The following is a 20,081-nucleotide window of genomic DNA, read 5'->3' as shown; positions in this document are numbered from 1 at the left end:
AGTAAGGAAAGATTAATATGCTTACAGAGAAATGAGTCGTCATAAATTAGACTAATTTAAAAATCTGGAAAGTCTTTGTCTGGACTATTCTGCCACTGATTGTAGGTAAATGAGGAAAAACAGAAAATGTTCAATTACTAAAGAGAAGCTAAAGGAGTAAGGGTCCTGAAATTTCCACTGTGTTTGCTTGCACATAAACAAACGCAGACACGGTCATGTCAGCTTTGTTAACCTGGCTACTTCAATCACTTGACTGTACCTAGCTATCTTTGTTTTTGAAGTGAGACATCAATAGTATATAAATAAGGGTGGTGAGAACAAATGCGTTGCTATTTTGTTACAACTTTAGAACAGTGCTTGGTATATAATAAGCACCAAGCAACTACTCAAGGAGTGCATGATAGAATTGGCTATTTTTTTTTATCATTTTGCATAACCAGAGTTCTTTGTCATCGGTATAGTGGAGAGAATTCAGAGGGCAAATTCATATTCTATTAAAGTTATTTCCTTACTACAAAGCAAGAGTTAAATTAATTTCTTTCTAGGATGGAATTAAAATTTAATGTACATTATTAAAAGGAAAAAGTTTTACATCTAAAAAGAAAATTACTTGGGCAAAAGCTTCATTACTGTCACTACAAACAGCATGTTGGTCTACATTTTACCTATTACAATGACATCTAAATGGTGTCCCACGTGCATACATAAAATTCAAGTCCTTTTAAAGGACGTCCATCGGAAGCACTTCAGTAGAGTTATACTTTACTGTTCAACATGGTGCATCAAGACTGTATACCTTACTTAGGACAATTCCCAAGGAAAGAGAAAACCAAATATGCAATTTTCCTGGTTACCATCATGACCAATTAGCCATCTTCTGATAAGGGCTAAATAAGTATTCAATGTATTGTAGTATATGATATCATTTGGTAAGTAAACACGAAAAATGGCTGATTCATCATATTACAATATTGAAAATATCAACTACGGATGTAAAGAAGATGTAGGTTAGAGTATTAGAAAAATCTCTCTCTCAACTTTATAAACATACAGTTCAGAAACTGAAATTTTCAATGACTGTGCAGGCATAAATGTTTGGATATGATAAGATTTTCAGAATCTGATATGAAATATAAAAGAAGTGGATTATGAAACAATTCCTGTAAACAAAATAGAAAATTCAGTTTCCATGTATATCTTCTATACAAGATAACAGAGACCTGTCTGGTTTGTAATGCTTAGAATTATTGCTCTATATCAAATTGTAACACATTTGATCACCTAAAAACCTAACTACACAAAAGATGGCATAAATACACAGAAATGAACAAAAGCATTTTTCACAGCAATAGAGACAGATCTTGTAAAACTTCAAGTGAAATCCAGCAAGAAAACCACAGTTCTTTAAAATGTGTGACTGCAGGCTCAGAAGAAAGTGCTAATGGGCCTGTGTGAGAGCATCATGGCTGCCACCCTTGTTCTGAACACACCTTTAGATCATATCACAGTGACTCACAGTGATGTGACTTAAACGCTGCCACTGTTCACACTGTAGGCAATTCAGCCTTAACGTAAATTAGATATTTCAGAATTGGAAGTTGCCTGTCTAGGGAAGCATCTCCACTATCTCTGTGTTTAGCTGCTCCGAATTCTGCAGTCCTCAAGAGACATGGAGCTGATGACCACATGGTTACTAACAGCCAGGCAGGAGACAGCACATAAATAATTACATGCAGTAATGTTAGTCTGATGTACGCACATAATCAAAACAGCCTTACACAAATAATGTCCAAATTACGGAATGCCACCACCTTGCACTTGACACAGAGGACGAAGCATTTCTTTACTGTTTGCTTCAGACTTTTGCTTGATAGTTCTCAGAAATTGTCAGATACGTTTTCTTACTATTGAAACTTACATACTTTTAAAAAGCCAATTACCAAGTATTTATGGTACATATAAAAACCCATAGTCTTTCTATAAAAAATGATTAGGTCAGATCATACAAGTCATTTAATTTGAGGTCCCTTAAGGAATAGGAGTTTCTATAATATTTATAGGATTTTTGTAAAATTTAGTATGCACAGAAACACATACTTTGAAAACTACATTAGGCAAATGCCTCTCTGTATTGCCTCAGTTCCCATTACCAAATCTCACTGGCATTGGGTGCAGTAGTCAACACATTAGAATCTTCCTCTTTCTTACTCTTGATGGCTGGAAGAAACTCTGCTTGAGATTCAACAGCACTTCATCATAAATCTTTTCAGTGCAATTGTTCTTCAGTTATAGTAATCCAAAACTAGTGCTGTAATATGATTTTGAAATGTTATTTATCAGTCTATTTCCACTTTAGTTCTTACTCTTGGATAACAATGTGTGATTAGCTAGAATTCCTGGAATACAGATATAAATTTCTCATTTATTTTCCCTTGAAATTCTTGAAGGTGAAAACCCGAGCCACCAACCAGGCAGCATTCACAAGCTGATATGAGGCCCCCAATACATACACAGCAGAGGACTGCCTGGTCTGGACTCAGTCAGAGACGATGTATCTCATCTAAAGAGCCTCGAGGCCCCAGGGAGTGGGGAGGTCTGGTGGGGTGTGGACATCGTGTTGGTGAGGGAGTGGGGTGGAGTGGTGGAAGTATAGGTTAAGGAACAGTCAGAGAGTGGACCAGGAGGGGGATTAAGTCTGGACTGTAAAAAAAAATTAAAGAATAAATAAAAAAGAAATAATAAAATAAAAGAATGACAAATGGGTTTTAAAAAAAGCCCTTGCTCTGTATTGTACATAAAATGTATTGAAACATCATTTGTTGTGTTACCCAACAAATATATGCTTTTAAATGTACCAACAAAGAAAATTTATATATATTGTAAATTATATATATATATATATTATATACAACACATGGAAATTACACACACACACACACACACACGGAATTTGTTAGTAATGGTATGAGTTAGCTATACTTCTTTGGCTAATGTTAAACAACCTTTGGAAAATTTAATTGGAGAGTAATAACTGGACATGTTTCAGGCCTTGCACAATGACATGCACAGCAGTTTTCCAAGCTTTGCCTTATCATACCTGCCATGGAACAAGCAAAAGAAAAATGTCTGCTTATTAATTAAGTAGCCATGGAAAAAACACCATCTCTCCGAATGTGTTTCTTTGTCAGCAAATAATGATCATACACCCTGACAAGGCTCTGCAGATGATGAAATGAGATGCTTTATGTGAAGGTACCATAGGGATATGCACTTGCAAAGATAGCTGTTTTTACTCCTTTCTGCCAAAACTTGAAGGATGCAGTGTTGATGATTAAGTCACAAAACTCTAGCAGTTTTGAATATTTTAAAAGGCTATTAAAGGTTTCTGTACTAAGAGGTATTCTATAACTTGGGAAGACAAGAATGAACCAAGATGAAGATCAAGTGGAGAGGAAAGGTGTTTATTTCTAGACTTCCCTTGAGGGGAAGGCACTAGGCAGGTGGACCCTGAGCCTGAATGAGCTCCATGGCAGGACTTCCAGGCACTAGGTATGTCACATCCTGAGCAAATCTTGGGCTGATCAAACTATTTTTAAAACCTCAATTCAATATTCATTTATAACTCATTGTGATAATGTTCACTGTCAGTCCTTGACAGGCACTATGTTTCAAAGCATACCTGGGAGGGGTTCTTTAAATTAAGCCAGCCTCTTACATGACTGTGAGGAAATACTTTGGTAGGTTAATTGATATAGGGAGACACACCCTAGCAGTGAACAGCACCCTTCTCAAGGCTTGGGTCCTGTACTACAAAAAAAAAAAAGAAGAAAAAAAAGAAAATTAAACACCAAAGAAGCAAAGTTGCCCAAGCACCAGCATCCAGTGTTCTCTAGTTCCCAAGTGTGGGTGTAACTAGTTCAACTGCTTAAGCTACTGTGGCTGGGAATCCCTGCTATGATGAACTTTATCCTCAAACTGTGAGCCCTGTCCCTTAAGTTGCAATTGTCAGGGTATTTCATCATCGCAACTGAAAAAGTAGGGCAAGCATGCCTCGAATCAATAAAGCTCTGGAAAAGACGAGCAGAGCATGGAGAATTAAACAAATTCTTACGTTCAATTGATACTGGGAATGCAGCTTCATGGAGCTCTTCCACAAGCCCTACAATCTTTTAATTGACTAAACAATAAAAGCATGCTGTATGCTACTCAGATCGCTAACATATTAAAATATGTGCTTTTCATAACAAAAGAGAGACAAAGCCTAGCAATATTTGAGGCTCTGATGTTTAACTCTTGGTATAGGTAAAAGTAGAGGGAGGGCGGCTTTCTGTACACGAAGTGACATAATCCATTCTGAGAGGTATGCTTCATCTCAATTAAAGACCTATGCTTAAACCTTTGATGATCACATAAACAGGTAAAAGTCTAAATGAACTAGACCAGGCCTGCCCACGACTTCCTAAGAGCTTCAAGGAAACATATTTAACACGGAGGAAGATGCACTGAAAGACATGGATTCTACCTCCATTTTCCCTATTTCATGACCCCACCAGTTTGGTTCACTCAGGCTACTCAGATGGCTGCTGTCACAGTGTTAAGTGAGAAGTGACATTCTCATCCAACTTTAGAGCTGAAAGAGACTGACATTTAAAGAAATAATCAATTCCAGAAGTCAATCAGTTAATAATTGGCAGGCGCAGGCCTAGAACTTAGTTGATTGCCTTTATACAAAGCTACTGCTTACTAGGCCCTTAATTGCTAAATATTATAGAACTGCTATGGTTTGTAAAGTTTAAAGTTCACGATCTCATTTGTTGTTTTTAGTGTTGTAATTTATTGTATTTTCATTTTATAACTTCACAAAAAACTAGCTTTGTAAATTTACACAACCCCAGTAAGTGGCAATGGTCAAATTTTCACATAAACATAGTTCTGATAATTATCACCAGACTGATCTGCCTAAATAATTTACACATTAGTGTACATTTAAACCAGTTAATCTACCATCTTATATATACTTAGAAAACAAGTCCAGGGTGTATTTGAAAAATAAAACTTGTGTTTATGTTACATGAAATATATGCAACAACTTGACAAAAGGGAATTGTGCAAAGAAATCTTCCTAGAACATTAATATTTAAGGCAATAGAAGATAGTGATGATAAGTTTCACATTTTTATTTGACCATTTTATGATGCAGTCCAGATGACTGCTACATATGGATAAACTTTGTGGGTTTTATTTATTATTTTGTTTGGAGATGTGTTTTCAAAGAGGAATTATATTTATTTGTCTAATGATTGATAGTTTGTAATAGCATGGACTTTTAGAGCTAAGGTATAAATATGATGATTGGACTTTAAGGGCACTGGCTCCTTCTTGCTGGCCCCTCCCCCCATATATTCCCTTACACTGTAGCCCTCAAAGGTATCTGGCACACAAACAAATGTAGATACTTTCCCATTGGAGGCATTTATGGCGTATTTACTCAGCAAATGGATAAATAATCCAAAGCATAAATATATTACTATTTGGGAACAAACTCAAAATTTCTCTAGGCTATCAGGAATTTAGAACACAAATGTCTCAAAAACTTGTTGCAACTAACCATCTTGTTCAGAATATACCAGTGATGTCATTTGTTTACAATGTCAATGGTACAAGTGTGGAGTGGCGATACCTGTTTCAAACATTCAGAGTTAAAAAGTCTCCTGTCACTTACAGGAATTAATCCAGGGCAGTCTTCATCTAGGTAGAATATAGTGAAGAGTTTTGTTAATCAATCCTCTTGGCTGTGATCCAAACTAAGTGAGGAAGTTGTTATCAACAAGCATTTTACAATCCACAGCAGAGGCATTGAAGACACCAGTGGACACCAACTAAGTGTGTCTCACACGCAACATATAGTGGTGTCCAGATATGCTGAGCACAAAACAACCTATAGTGGTGTCCAGATATGCTGAGCACAACAACATATAGTGGTGTCCAGATATGCTGAGCACAAAACAACCTATAGTGGTGTCCAGATATGCTGGACACAACAACATATAGTGGTGTCCAGATATGCTGGACACAACAACCTATAGTGGTGTCCAGATATGCTGGACACAAAACAACATATAGTGGTGTCCAGATATGCTAAACACAAAGCTGAGGGCTGGATTATTCACAATGAATTCTACTCCGAAAGACTAGCCATGAAACCACATAGAGAATCCTCTCTGCTCTAGTTTTAAACCTCTGAGATCATGGAATTGCTTTAGGATATGGGGGGTCACAAAAATGTGACTGTGAATTTCTCTTTCACTCTGATCAGAGAGGGGCTCCATTTCTTGGATCATCTCTGACATGACATGTCTCAGTAGCCTTCCACATACACATACAAAAATGATATTTAGGCTCCCTTCAAAACTCACCACTTCTCTTAGAAGTTTAGCATATGTCTTGGAAGTACTTTGGAAGAATATGTTATAAATTCCAGCTATGAATTTTATCCTTATATAATGCCATTGAGTTGCTTCAAGTACAAACCCCCACTTTAAAATCCGTTAACATTTCACCCTGGATAGACTCTTTTGCCCTTTAATAGTATAAGCTCATTACAGCAATGTAATTTCCAGAGTTCATATTTGCAGGAGGAGAAGAACTGACATTGGTTACTAAGATCTGTGAATGCTTTCTCCTTTCCCTATCTTCTGGGAATATTGAGAGGCTTTAAGCTAATTTCTAAGGTATGCAGAACATGGGTGCTTAGAAATGCTGGGAGCTGAGATGGGAACCTGAGCACTGACATCATGCTATGCTCCGCACATATGGTACAGCACAAAAGCAGTGCTGGCTGAGCACACAGGTCTATTCTGGACTCCAGTTGGCTTTAATTATAAGCAAGCTTGCTTCTTATCATTTACAGTTACATAGTTCTCCACTGACTTAACTAGAAAAATATAATTTTATACAGAAGTTGTCTCACCATTTATGTTTTTAAATTCGTACAAAATTGGGGAGGGGAGGGGCTGAAACGGTCTCCAAATCTGCTTCTCATATACATGCACTTAAGAAAAATCCTCACACAATCTCTGCAAATGGGTCAGCTTGCACAAAGACATGTGTGGTAGACAGAAGCTCCCTCTGCACCAGCAAGCCTTGTAAGTGACACCTCATAATAGTGCAAATGAAGCATAGCACGATAAGAAAATGAAGAAGAATGAACCTGGATCCTCAGCCCAGCAGTTTTTAAAATATGGGATACTAAATTTTCTCCCTTAAAATATGCTACTCAAGCTTTCCTTTTATACATTTAAACATATATGTATATACTCCTTATTAAGAAATAAACAGTCCTGTGTTTCTCAGGAATTCTAATACAATCAAACAGGCTTATGTATCTGTCCACACATGCACATTTGCAAGAGTTCTGGGTTTTAAATGAAGTCTCGTTTTTGCTTGCCTTCGTTTCCTGGTAGAAATGTATCACACTGTCATTTACCTTTGTGCTTTGCCTCCTCTCTCATCTATGAGACTCAGTGATTCTTTCCTTGTGAGCCCTTTGTCCTAATAATTAGCTCAATGCTCATCAAGCTAATTGACCCAACAAATCCAACATCACCTCTTTCTTACTAGGTTTCTTTCAAGCTGCCACCCTACCTGCCCTGCCCTGGGCCCCTCGGCACTCCCTTCACACCCTGGTTTCGGTGTGCACTGCCCTCAGAGGCTGATTTTTCAGCCTCATGTTCTTAGCTTGTTCTCTATAGAATTCTTTCCTTTCTAGAGAAGGGAGAGAAGTGTGAAAACTTCATGCCTGTATTTGATTTAGGACCTTATATCATGACTGGTGAGTATGTGGGGATAGAGGGAGGTTTTACCAACAAATGTGGCCACATAAATAGGGTCACTGAAAGAAAGTTCTCTGATCCTAAAAAAATAACGCCAACTGTGGCCCATGTGCTGTCCTTACCAGTCCATCACGGTTTCTCCTTTTCAATGATAAATGAGCCTGATTTTTCATTCACACACAGACAATCAGTGTATTCTGGAGGGAAATAAATGTTACCAAAGACCAGCAGACGGCGTCTGCCTTGGGTAGAAGCTGCATTTGGAAAGGAATGTCTAACTGCTACAGGGGCCCTTGCTGCCCTCTGTCACCTCCACAGGCTCTGTCTCCATTCTCAGGCCTCATCACTAGGTCACTCTGCAGAGTCAGACCCACAGAGAACTCATGTGCATATGAGATTATTAGCTCATACCGCCCCACTGCTACAATTAGCCATCCAACACCCTCGCATACCCCCATCTGGTGCGCCACTCCCACTCACCCACGCTCTGTCTGGCCCTCCTGTGCCCTGGCTCTCCCTCCTCCCACAGGAGTGGTATGGTTCTGCACAAAGGCAGGGCAGTGGTTGAGGGTTACACTCAGGTAAGATAGCAATATGTTCCGTAGCATCTAGGGAGTCAGTGAAAGGAGCACCAGAAACTCATTATTGTTTCCCAGAGATCTGCCCTCTGATACTCATAGGAAGCCCTGGTTCAGGTTTTACTAGATGTCTCTAAAGGAATCCCTGGGAGAACTAGGTAAGTGAGGTAAACAATCAATTCTTTGGAGCCAAAGTAAAGTGTGTCACTATTCCACTCCCAGTGAGGGGTTGCCAGGGTAACCTGCCTCTGTTCATTAGATCAGATTGTAGCTTTTCATGCCTAACCCACAGTGGTCCCCAGGTAGGAAGTCTATCCCAGGAGAAGGGGCCAACACCTTAGTACTAGCAGTTGCCCCTGGGAGGGGAAATACATGGGAGAGGGCAGAGGATCCAAGGAGCAGAGTCTTAAAGGACTGTAAGGAAGAGATGGAAAAGCAGTCAAAGAAAGTGATCACAACTTCGAGTGTGCTGGGTCAATGGGTAGGTCTTACACTTAGAAAGGACAAAGACTAGGACAGGAGAAAGCCTCACAGGCACTGAAAAGGGAAAAAACCTGGATGATTTTGTTATTTTATTTTTGGCAATTCGGTGAATCTGATATAGCTTTCATCTAAAGATAAGAGGATACTGGCTCACAAGACATTTCTCTACACTCAGCTCTTTCCTAGCAAACTGGAAAAATAGGTCCCTTTTCCTCAAATTTCTCTTCCTCCAGGCAGAACTCCTGGCTTAGCCCAGGCAGCCGGCACTCCATAGGAACCCTCGATGGGAAGAACTGCACGGAGGAGGAAGCTAGACTGTGTGTGTTCCGGAGCCCATCTTCAGGAACATAGGGTCTGTGAAATCTCAGATCACTCCCATCACATCTAGAGAATAACTCGGCCGTGTGTGTGTGTGTGTGTGTGTGTGTGTGTGTGTGTGTGTAAACGATGGTTTCCAAGAGGAACAACACTATGTCCTGTGGGGACTGACCAGAATGGGAGAGGGTAGCTCATTATACTGTTGCCTTCTCCAAGTAAGACACAAGTGGGGCAAGAGGGACTGGCCTCCTGTTGAATTGAGTGGGTCCCTAGTCCCGGGACCTCTTTCCTGGCACTGCAGCCTGGAAGCAGCGCTTCAGAGGGATGCACAGGTTCGAGTGCTTGCTGTGCGCGGGCCAGGGAAGATGGTCTGGAGGTGGGGCAGCGCTGCACAGACAAAAGGTTCTGCAGAGCCCTCCTCTCTCCCTCAGGTCCCTCTGTGAGCGCGGCGCCCCATCTGGCCACTGAGTGACCTTCTGACGAGAGACGCCCCCTTCCAGCGGGGCCAGGCTCTCTGCCTAGGCTGGTCCTTTATTAGATGCCCACATTTCCCAGGACCTCAGCAAGGCACGCCCCTCCCATCCTTCACCACAAACACCCGCGCTGCCTTCACCCATCCCCTTCTATTGTCTTCAAAGAGATAAGTGGCTCCCAACAAGCACACCTAAATGCACCTCCCTTTTCTCTGGCTCCCATATCTTAGAGCCTTAAGGGCCGAGACGCCGCGAGCAAGTGCAGGGTTGAACAGGGGAAGCCAGGAAATAACCCGCAAGAACTTGGCATTGCAGACCCACCGTGTCCGCCTCGCAAGGATGCTGGTGACCTGTAGATTGCAATAGGCACTGAATGATGCTTGCTGCTGCCATGGAAATGGTGGATGTGGTGCGCTCCCAAACTGGATGCCCCCCAGGCCACTCCTAGGAGGCCGCTGAGGGTGAGCGGGACTATCCAGAGCAGGGCCAGGCGCCCCCCTGCGCCGCCACCACTGCCGCCTCCGGGCGATCCCAGCTCGGCACCGCACCGGAGCATCCTCTGGTACATGGCGGGGCGCCCGCCAAGGGGCAGCCGCCGCGGGAGACAAAGTTTGGGGCACAAGAAGAGGCGAGGAAGCCGGGAATCCGGCTGCTCGCGGTGGGCTGCGGGGCTGGCCGCCTCACCGCGCCAGGGCACCCATCCTCTCCCTCTTTCGGACAGTCTTCTCGAGGTGCTGGAGTCTGCCGTACCCTACACCCCAAACAATCCGAAACATAGCCGAGGTGAATGCAGCTGGCAGGGGGGACTTGTCCAGAAAGGCAGCCCCGAAGAACAGCAAGCGCAGAGAGGGTGGCTGCTCCCAGGTTTGCAGGGTTCCAGGTTCTCCAGAGATACTCCCCAAGAGTTTCGGGTGAGAGTGTGTGCCGGGGTTGGGGAGCCTGGAAATTGTTTAAAGCTCCTCCCGGAGGGTCTTCACTTCTACATGACAGCCATCCACCGGGAATCCACTAGGTAAATCCATTTAGCATTGTGCGTGGGGAACGGGGAGACCACTTCGCCGGTCCAGCCTCCTTTCAGGAGAGAAGCAGACCCCATGGACGCGAGGCACCCCTTCCCTCCATTCAGCCCTGGCCAGCTCTCCAGCTCCCGCCAGCCTCCCCCGGGCAGCGCGCAGAGCAGCGGCGCGCATCGCCTGCTCCAGAGGCAATCTCCGAGTCCGCCGCCTCCTGACACTTACGCCCGGCGATGGGTTCAGAGGGAAGAGGGCACCCTTGTGAAGATAGCTGGGATCGAACTGGGGGAATCGAGCAGAGGAAAAGCAGGAGCAGATGAGAAAGCGGAGAGGTGAAAAAAGAAAAGAAAAAGAAAAGAAAGAAAAGAGAAAAAGGAAAAAAATAAAAGAAAAATAAATAAAAGAACCGAAAAACCACACACGCTGGTGAAGCTAGGGGCTCTATGCAAATCTGCAGTCTCCAAACAGCAAATCACTGAAGCTCGGATGCAATGCAGAGGACGAGCCTATGTAACGAGGGAGGCTGGTCTAGCTTCCCGCAAAAAAACCTCCCGCTTTGCCTCTCCCTGACATTCTCCACACATCATAGGGACACGTGGACAGCGATGCGGGAAACACCTAAAAAGCAACGCTCCCTCCTCAGCCAGGTGATCCTTCCCTCTGAATCACTTGGGCAAAAGGCACAGTCCCCTACCCCTCTACATAAAAGTAACCGGTGCCTTTAGAGCTCTTAAAAGGGAAGGAATCCGGCTTTATTTTATTGGACCAAACTTGTTCTACCCGGTGTTCAAAACCAAACTGCTAAAAAAGGCTTGACACCATTCACTCGGAGTCAGTTCCGAGGAGAGGATCTGCTTACTGCATGTGTTATTTATAACAAAGAGCCTTCCCTCCCTTTACAACATCGTGCCTCACAGGAACCAGTGTAAATCAGGGGGACGGAAAGTCCAGGAAGGCAGCAAGATGAGCAGCCCAGAAGAGGCAGAAGAGGGAAGCAGGGTACAGAAGAGGGAGCGAAGAGAAAGAGAAGTGATATGAATTAACTGCCTTTCAGTAAATAAATAAAGTAAACTAGGATATACAAGAATTCTTGAGATATCGAGTCGTCCAGCTGAGTTCTTTCCTCTTCTAATTGGCCGGGCTCTTGCCCTATTTCATAAGAGAAATAGAGCCAAGGCCAAACATTCTAAGATCTAGTGTCCCCAAGAACAAAAGCAAAGGACATTTATATAAAACCGGACATCTTTCCTGAAAGCTTTGTGCCCCCCAGGGGGGTAAAAAAAAGAGCCTACCTTTCATACTAGATCACACACAGTACAGGGGTGGGCACTTTCAGATCAAGGTCTGGGGCAGTGCTGAAATATTGCTCGGTATTAAACAAATGATAAGAGTCACAGTGTGCCCCCTAGGGTGGAAATCTTGAAGTTATTTCTGTGGAAAGACAAATCGACATACCTCTGAGCACCCAACCTCTCATTGACTTTTCAGTCTATATATAATATGAACCAAAAAAGAGAACCTGTGTTTTATTAAAATATTATTATTAATTATTGCTATATTAAGACAGGATATCATAGAGTGTTGACTGGGCTTGAACTTCAAATCCTCCTACCCTCTTCATAAGCACTGGGTTATAGGATGTGTTACCATACTTGATGTGAACTCTCATATCTCTGTAAGGTATTCTGAGAGGATTTGGTCCAAATCAGTTCCTTATTCACATGGCCATTTGAATTTGTATATTGAATGCTAGGTCTTCTAAACAGTTAAGTTTGTAAGTCAATCCACCAACAATACTAGGAGTTCCAAATCAAATGAGTGGCAATCCATCACCTCCCGTCTCCCCCTCAAAGCATATTTCATTTTACTGGAAATATAATTCTTCAGAACTTCATTATTCTATGTAAATACATTGTTTCTCAGTCTTCCAGAGGGGCTGAAATATCAGCAGAAGGGAACCTGCATCTTCTACTGTATGCTGCTTATATCCTTGTTTTGTTAAGCATATATGTTAATTCATATGAAGAGTCATCTTTATATGTATTATATAAAGTACAGCTCCAAGAGAATGAATAATGTCATCTCCAGAATATGTTCTTAAGTCCTGGGGTGGAAGAGATGGGTGCACAGGAAAAAGGATCTGCTGGGAAAGCCCAACAACCAGAGTTTGGATCACCAGAAACCACATACAACACTGTGGCCCCAGTGTGCCCCTAGAGAGATTAGAGGTGGTGACAGGAGACTCCAAAAGCAGGGAAATCACCTAAACTAACTTACGCAGAAACAAGAGATCTTGTCTCAAACAAGGTACAAAGAGGGTGACACCCATACATTGTCCTGTGACCTTCACACATAAGCAGCAGCATGTCCACATCCACACTCATTAACAAGTACGCACACATGAAGGGGTGCTGCTTATAGGCCATATTTTGAATGTGACATTTCAATGTCTGCATGAAAAGAGGAGAGGAGACTAGTTTAGGTGACAGAAAAGCTGTGGTTGTTTCTTGGCAACACCTTTCACTAGTTCTGTCACATTGATTTCTTGGCCTCTCACTGAAACACTAAATTCATTCACAGAATAGTCACCCTCTTATCTTTCATAACAATCCCATGAGGTAGAAAAGATGTAATGCACGATTTAATGTTAGAGTGCTTTTTACAGATCCAGTTCTCATGCGTCTGAGGCAGGATGCATCTTCTTCCACACAGATATAAAGCTCCATGGGCTGATTAATGTCCCCAATATCTCATACTCTGTCTATCAGTGAGGAATGCAGTGTATTCTCTCTCATTCCCCATAGATGGTGTAATCTGTCCTGTCCTTTCCAACTCGATCCCCAAAAGGGACAGGATCCTAGTCTTCCTTTCTACTCCCTCTAGTGCCCAGCATATGTGAAACATAGGTAATCTCAAAGACACCAAGTTCTCATTATTTTCTATAGCTATGTTCCACAATCCTGGCCATGGCTATGGTCACTGTGAACACTGAAGCAGCACACACTGAACCATCGCTGCTCCAGAAATGTCCGGTTAGGTTCTTCTGCATTTTAAAACACTAGTTAACCAACAACGTTTTTTATGTATCTATTTAAATATATTACTTGATATACATTGTTCATTAGCTAACATTGAACTCCTGACCCAAATGAAGCTTGTGTAAGACATGCATATTGTCTGTCAAGGACATTTGAGCCTGTGAGCCTTTCAGTGATAGGACTGGGCATTATTTTCAAATATTAAAATCAGTAAAGAAAAGCGTAAAGGAGCAAGCAAGGAGCTTGCGAGGCGACCCAGTGGCAGGAGAACCACGTAGGTACATGAGGCACTGTCTCAGAAAAAAAAGATTCAAAACCCAAAATCAGTCAGTCAAAGCAAAACAAAACCCAAGAGAGATATAAACAGTTTGACACTAAACAAACTACAATCTGAATGCTTTTGTGAGATACAGGCCGAGAGACAGGAAGGCAGAGAGTGGCTTGTTCAACTTGAGCTTTGAACCCCTTTGGGGGACTCCAAATTTCACTATTTTTATAATACCTAATGATTATCAAAGCATCAGGATTAATTAGGGTGACACAGTCGAGTGACGGGGGATGAAGAGTCTGTGTGAATAAACAAGATTGGCTGTGTTTGTTTTTCTCTTCATGTTAGGAAAAGATGAGGCAGCATGTTAGAAAAGTGACACTGACATGTTAAAGCACATACAAAGAGAGTCAAAGCAGAAGGCTTCACTGAGTTTTCCAAAGACAATCCACTGAAAGAGAATCTCCCTCCTGCCTTATATTGCTGAGGGCCTTGGGGGATAAGGAAGGGTTAGGGAAAGGGTAGGCTGGAAATCTTAGTTTTACAGGGGTCTCAAGAGCTTAAGAAGGAGTATTTATGGCTGTCTTGACAGAGAACATTGTAGCTATTGTTTCTCAGGCCGATGTCCAGGGCACCTTTGCAATACTTAGGAGGTGCTGGGGTGGACACAGTGCTGCTGCTGCCCAGGCAGTGTTTGTTATAAATGGCGATCATTTTGTGAAACAAGAAGCAGTTCTCTGTCCAGATGGTGGGCAAAAATCTTACAAACACATGCCTCTTTTGGATGAGGTAATAAAGCCTGTTCTTATTGTTTAATCTGTGTCTCTTCAGATGACTAGGCTTGCAGTTTGAGATCAAGCTTAGGGAAACTGAGGCATACCTAACAAGCTGTTGTTTTTAGATCGCTAGAAATTTTTTCAAAGGTAACGTGGGGCTTTGGCTACCTAATTTCTCTCTCTTTTTTCCTTTCTTTTTTTTTTCTTTTTTTCCTTTTTTTTAGTATGTGTAGTCCTTGAAAGAAAGAGATCTGGGGACCTCGTCTTTCCTTTTGAGATCTAGACTCACTATACTGCTCACACTGTTCCCAAGCTATCCTCTTGCCTCAGCCTCTGCAACAGCTAGGGTTGTACCAACACAGCACCTCCTCACCTACAGCCTGTACTCTAGTATCACAGCCATAGCCTTAGAGGCCAGGGACAGTTTCTAAAAGTCTTGGGCCATCACAGTCCCTGACAGTGTTGGAACTTTGCTTTTTCAGTTTGATTACATTTCTCTGGTTAAAAAAGATTAATATGTATTAAAAGTTGTTGAAGTGGGGGGTTGGAACTGGTTCTCTTTGTTTCAAATATTAAAGTAGCAAACCGTGTGGAGTAGCCAAATCTCTTGCACGTACATTTTACTTCTATTTGAATAAACACTTATTATTAAGGTCTGTTTCTATAGTAGAAACTGATCTTCATCTTGCATTCACTATAACCTATTTGGAGATCAGTTGAGGAATAGTTAACCCTCACTTGCCCCTAACAACTCTAGCTCCTGACTTCTACCCAAAGGAACCAGATAGATATGTGCATCCAATCACCCCGAAATAACTCAAACGATGATCTGCCATGAGCAAGAATATGAATAGTTTAAGATGGACAATAGTGTTCAGAAGTGAACAATGAGGTTTTTCAGAAGGGAGGAGGGAGAAAAGGAAGTAGGAGGGGAGAATGAGTACAATTTGGAAAGAAATAGAACAGGTATGGCCATTTTAAATTATTTTCCCATATCCCAAAGTTACTCTTTCTGGCTTAAAGAATGCAATGGTTGCCAGACAGATACCTCTACCTTTTCATGGTTTTCTTAAGCTTAATTGGAAATCCTTATGGCTCAGTATTAGCTTTTTAAATAGGAAAGTAGACATTAATGTAGCAGAGAGGAAGTATATTAAAACCCACAGGCAGCACTAATCTTTTAGAAATTAAAATGAGGAGAATGTCAGTCTTGCACTTTGCAGTTCTACTGATGTCATTGTAGTGACAAGCAGACCCCATATTTCCACGGACCTATACTGAGAACTGAGGAGAAAAGAGGAGGGACTCACAAAAGAATAGAGTCTGTGAGAACTCTAAACATAAACTCCAGATCTTGTTACCTCTCTATATAATGTTAAGTCCTGAAAAGTATTTTGAGATTGATCAGTATAGAGGAACAAGGACACTAAGACAGAGAGGAAAACCACAGTCAACAGTTAAGAAAGCATTCTTGGGCTTCTAATATAATCCCTTTGTTGTTTTTCTCCCTTAATATGGTAAAACTGTAGCAGAAGAGTTATTTTGTGTGCAGTTTGTATATAGATTTAGAAGTTCATTTTCATTCCCCCAGCCCCCATCCAGTCACAGACACAGACTGGTATATGTAGTCAATATGTATTACTTAGAGTCTACTGAGTAATATAAATCAGGGTGAATGGTGAAAGTTAAACATGAGCTAACAGGACATACAATTCACTCAAAGGAAATTAAAATCTGGATATTCAGTTGACTTCAGTGAAGTCAAGGTTACTTATATTTAGGACTGGAATATTTTATGATCTGTGTTTCCTTTGTCCTATTTAGTAGAAATGTAATTTATGATGGCCTAAATAAAAGTCAGTGCCTAAGCACCAAGCATCTTTACATATTGCAGGCATCTGCTTGAGTACCAATCATTAAAGTCACTCTCAGAATTTACTGTTTGTCTACTTTGCATCAAACTTGTATTGCTGACACTGTCCCAGTAGCCCACATTCTTCCAAGGTGAGTGTGTTCATTCTTTAGTTGGGAAACATGGAGCTGTGGTGCCACTGTGTGAGTTTGAATCTCTCTGGGTCATTATTAATATGATGTCAGGTATCACCTCTCCCAGTTTTCTCATCTACAGAAGGATTGTGGTTCTGCATTTAATATCATTAGATCATGTTTTATGATGGGTTACTTTATTCACATAGGCACATTTTCGTCAGATATTGAAAACAAAAGCATAAGAAGCTGTGAAGTTGACTTTAATTTAACAATATTTTCAACTCTCTTTACTCTGTTAAGCTTCCTAATTTACCAAAAAATTTATTAATTTGGCTTCCTTAAATCTACCATGCTTAAATTGTAATGTGCATTGAAAACCTTACAAGATATGTCATTTTGTTAATGTATTAGGTCATAGGTTCGTTGGATTTTGGCCTCCTGAATGTTTGGTGAACAGGTGACTCTGGAGCTGCTGGGTTAGGGGACAAGACTTTGGATTGTTCTTCTGTCTGAATGCTGCCCTTGACATAGGCTTTATTAGTGTGCTTTTTAATTAAGCTACTCAGAAATCACCTCACCTCCATTTAGCTGCCTTCAAAAGTATAGACAGGTTAGTGTGCTCTAAGCATATATGTTGGTGTTGAACCATTTCTCTGATGAAACCATTTTGAAGACTTTGAGATGCCATCATTTTCATCTCACAGCATCAAATAGTCTAGTTGAGAAGTCTATTTCCATGCTGCTCTTTGCATCTGAGCTCTTATTTGGTGACTGTGCTGGTGTCCTCTACTAACTAGCAGCAGGGTGACTTTAGGTAGGCTATTTAAACACAATTTCCTCATCAGAAAAACATGCTAATAGTTGAAGGGTCGTTGTGTCTATCAAGGGATGTGATACATTTCAAATAAGATATTACCTGCCACATAATGTACATACTGATGTTGTCTTGGGTCATTCTTTTCCTTTATAAGAAGAAAATCAATCATGTTTCCAAATAAAACCCCAAACTGCTAATGTTACAACCAGCCATCCACTACAACAGAAGCAAGTAGGACGTCTCTCCCGGGTGCTGGCCTGTCAGGCTACATGTCTGGCCAGCATCAGCCACAGAGAAAACCAGTACCATAGAATGACATGCTGGCATCTGTTTACTTACACAACAGACCACAGTCCCCATGTTCTTGCCTCTCTGCAGAAAAAGTAGCATGTGCTTGCTCAGGATAGAATCAGATTTAGAAGGACAATTATAAGCAAAGGTAGGAGGATGTGGAACTAATGCACAATTTGCTGGTTCTCTAGTAAGCACAGGCATTTACACCTGAAACAAAAAGTCATATCCATTTCATGTGTTTAATTTCCTGAGCACCCAAGCTCTTAGATTATGAGCCCGCTTACCCTATCTTTGCAAATCTATATTCTGAAACCTACATCTCCATTTGAATGCAGTGAGAAAAAAGAAATCATGCAGTTTGGATAGGATTTTAAATAGCTTTACATGAGATCTGTAATATGATCCCCATCAAATTTGGTAGTTATTACATTAGGTCTACCTTGCATTACGAATTCGCCACAGTGATACTTTTTGTTGTTAGCTATAGCTCAGTATGTGAGGCCATTGCTCTCCAAAGACCTCCTGCACTGCAGGCAAAGTTCGAGCTTCAAAGCAAGGCTAACACCTCAAAGGTGGCTTCTGTGCAGCCTCTCTGGTCTTATCGGCCTCAACTTCTGCTGTTTCCCCGGCAGACCCCGTGTCTCCACCCCTTACTCTTCTCTAAAATGGGATGGGATGTTTGTTTGTTTGTTTGTTTGTTGTCCCATTACCTACCCTATTCCCTTATGGAAAAAAGAAAAGGATGCAACTCTACTCTCTCCTTATTCTTCCTTCCAAATAGTAAGTCATTCCGCAACTCATGTTTTTGCTTGTTTCTTTTTGATTTTTTGTTTTTGTTTGCTTTTTATTGTGTTTATTTTTGTTTACAAGACAGCTTTTATCAGTATAGCTCTGGCTGCACTGGAAGTCACTCTGTAGACCACCAGGCTGGCCCAAATTCAGAAATCTGCCTGCTTCAGCCTCCCCAGTGCTGGGTTTGAAGATGTGCACCATCAAAACCTGTCTTCATTCAAAACTGTAAACATATTTCTTTGTTGTAATTTTTTGGATGCTATCAATTATTTACTTTCTTAATTATTGGAATATCAAAATGAAGATAAATAATAATATGCTCAATGATAGCTGTTCAGAGTGAGCATATGAATTAGCAAAGTTGCCTCTATCTCCATGTTTAAGGAGTTTCAAAGGACCCAAATTAATTGAGAAATAAAACTCCTTCCTCAGTTTACACAGGAACTCTTTGGTTAACATTTCCTCTTACTTATAATCAATAAGAAACTAAAGCTTAATTTTAACTGGAATGCCAAGGTAATTGATTATAAAGAATAATAGAATTCATTGTCATGTTTTCTTACTCCTGTAATAAGTGGAGGTCATTCCTTCTGTTAAGGCATGAAAAACAAAATACCACCAGGTTAAATTGCCTGGTGGCAGTTGAATTTTGAGAGAAGTTCGATAGCTAATTTCTGAATCTGTGGCTGTGTGAGTTTATTGTGAAAATGCTGATTTCATCAGGATAATCATTCAAAAGTGACCAACACTAAACTTAGCATCAAATGTATTTACTGTGGGACAATGAGAGAGCCCCAGCTGGAGAATGACAGCACTCGGTGTGGGCAGTTCATGACTCTAGTCTCTGGGAATGTTGATTTTTAGGGTGAGTGGTATATGGTCCAAAATATCTATTCCTATAATATGGGATGCTTTGTTTTTTGTATAGCACATATGTGACTTCTGAAGCATTTTGAAAAGCCACTAATCTATTTTTTTGTAACTGTCTTCCTTTTCCTTTTGTGAAAGACTTGTTTTCCCTCCCATTTCCTCTCTTCTGCTGCTGTGATAATTCCACCAGAGGACCACGCATTTATCTTGACAGGTGTTAGTAGATCCAGAGACCTCTGTGGAATTGTTCCTGCTTGCACCAGGGTAGAGTAGAAAGCATAAGGCTGCAAAGGTAATGAACTTACCTTATTGCATTCTGAATAAAAGAAGCCACACAGCAAGGGGAATTAATTTGCTAATGTCTTTGTAATGAAGCTTTCATTAGACATATGTTGTAGTCTTCAATATCTAACAGACGGTACATGTTAAAACAAAGTAATACTGATAATTTTTTGAATGTCTGATGATTGCCTCATAGAATGTTCAATAAAATAGTTTACCCTCAGATTGTTTTAAACACCTTATCACAGAGATGAAATA

General features: G+C 41.1%; 1 protein-coding gene across 48 annotated transcripts in view; it reads right to left on the bottom strand.

The window, feature by feature from the left end:
* The window catches only part of Nrxn1 (neurexin 1), a 1,146,022-nt gene that overhangs the window by 421,569 nt on the left and 704,372 nt on the right, over positions 1-20,081 (bottom strand). For 4 of the 48 annotated variants that reach the window (XM_039112845.2, XM_039112846.2, XM_039112847.2 and 1 more), the window contains exon 1: positions 10,006-10,252. The exons of the other annotated variants lie outside the window; for them this stretch is intronic. In XM_039112845.2, coding sequence (XP_038968773.1) covers positions 10,006-10,252 — 247 coding nt within the window. Of the gene's footprint in view, positions 1-10,005; positions 10,253-20,081 lie in introns of those variants that run through there. 48 annotated transcript variants of the gene reach the window in all.

This window comes from Rattus norvegicus, chromosome 6, assembly GCF_036323735.1.
Source record: "Rattus norvegicus strain BN/NHsdMcwi chromosome 6, GRCr8, whole genome shotgun sequence".
In the NCBI taxonomy this organism is placed as follows: Eukaryota; Metazoa; Chordata; class Mammalia; order Rodentia; family Muridae; genus Rattus; species Rattus norvegicus.
Note: the sequence above shows the minus strand (reverse complement) of the source record. Positions and strands in the feature narration are given on the sequence as shown.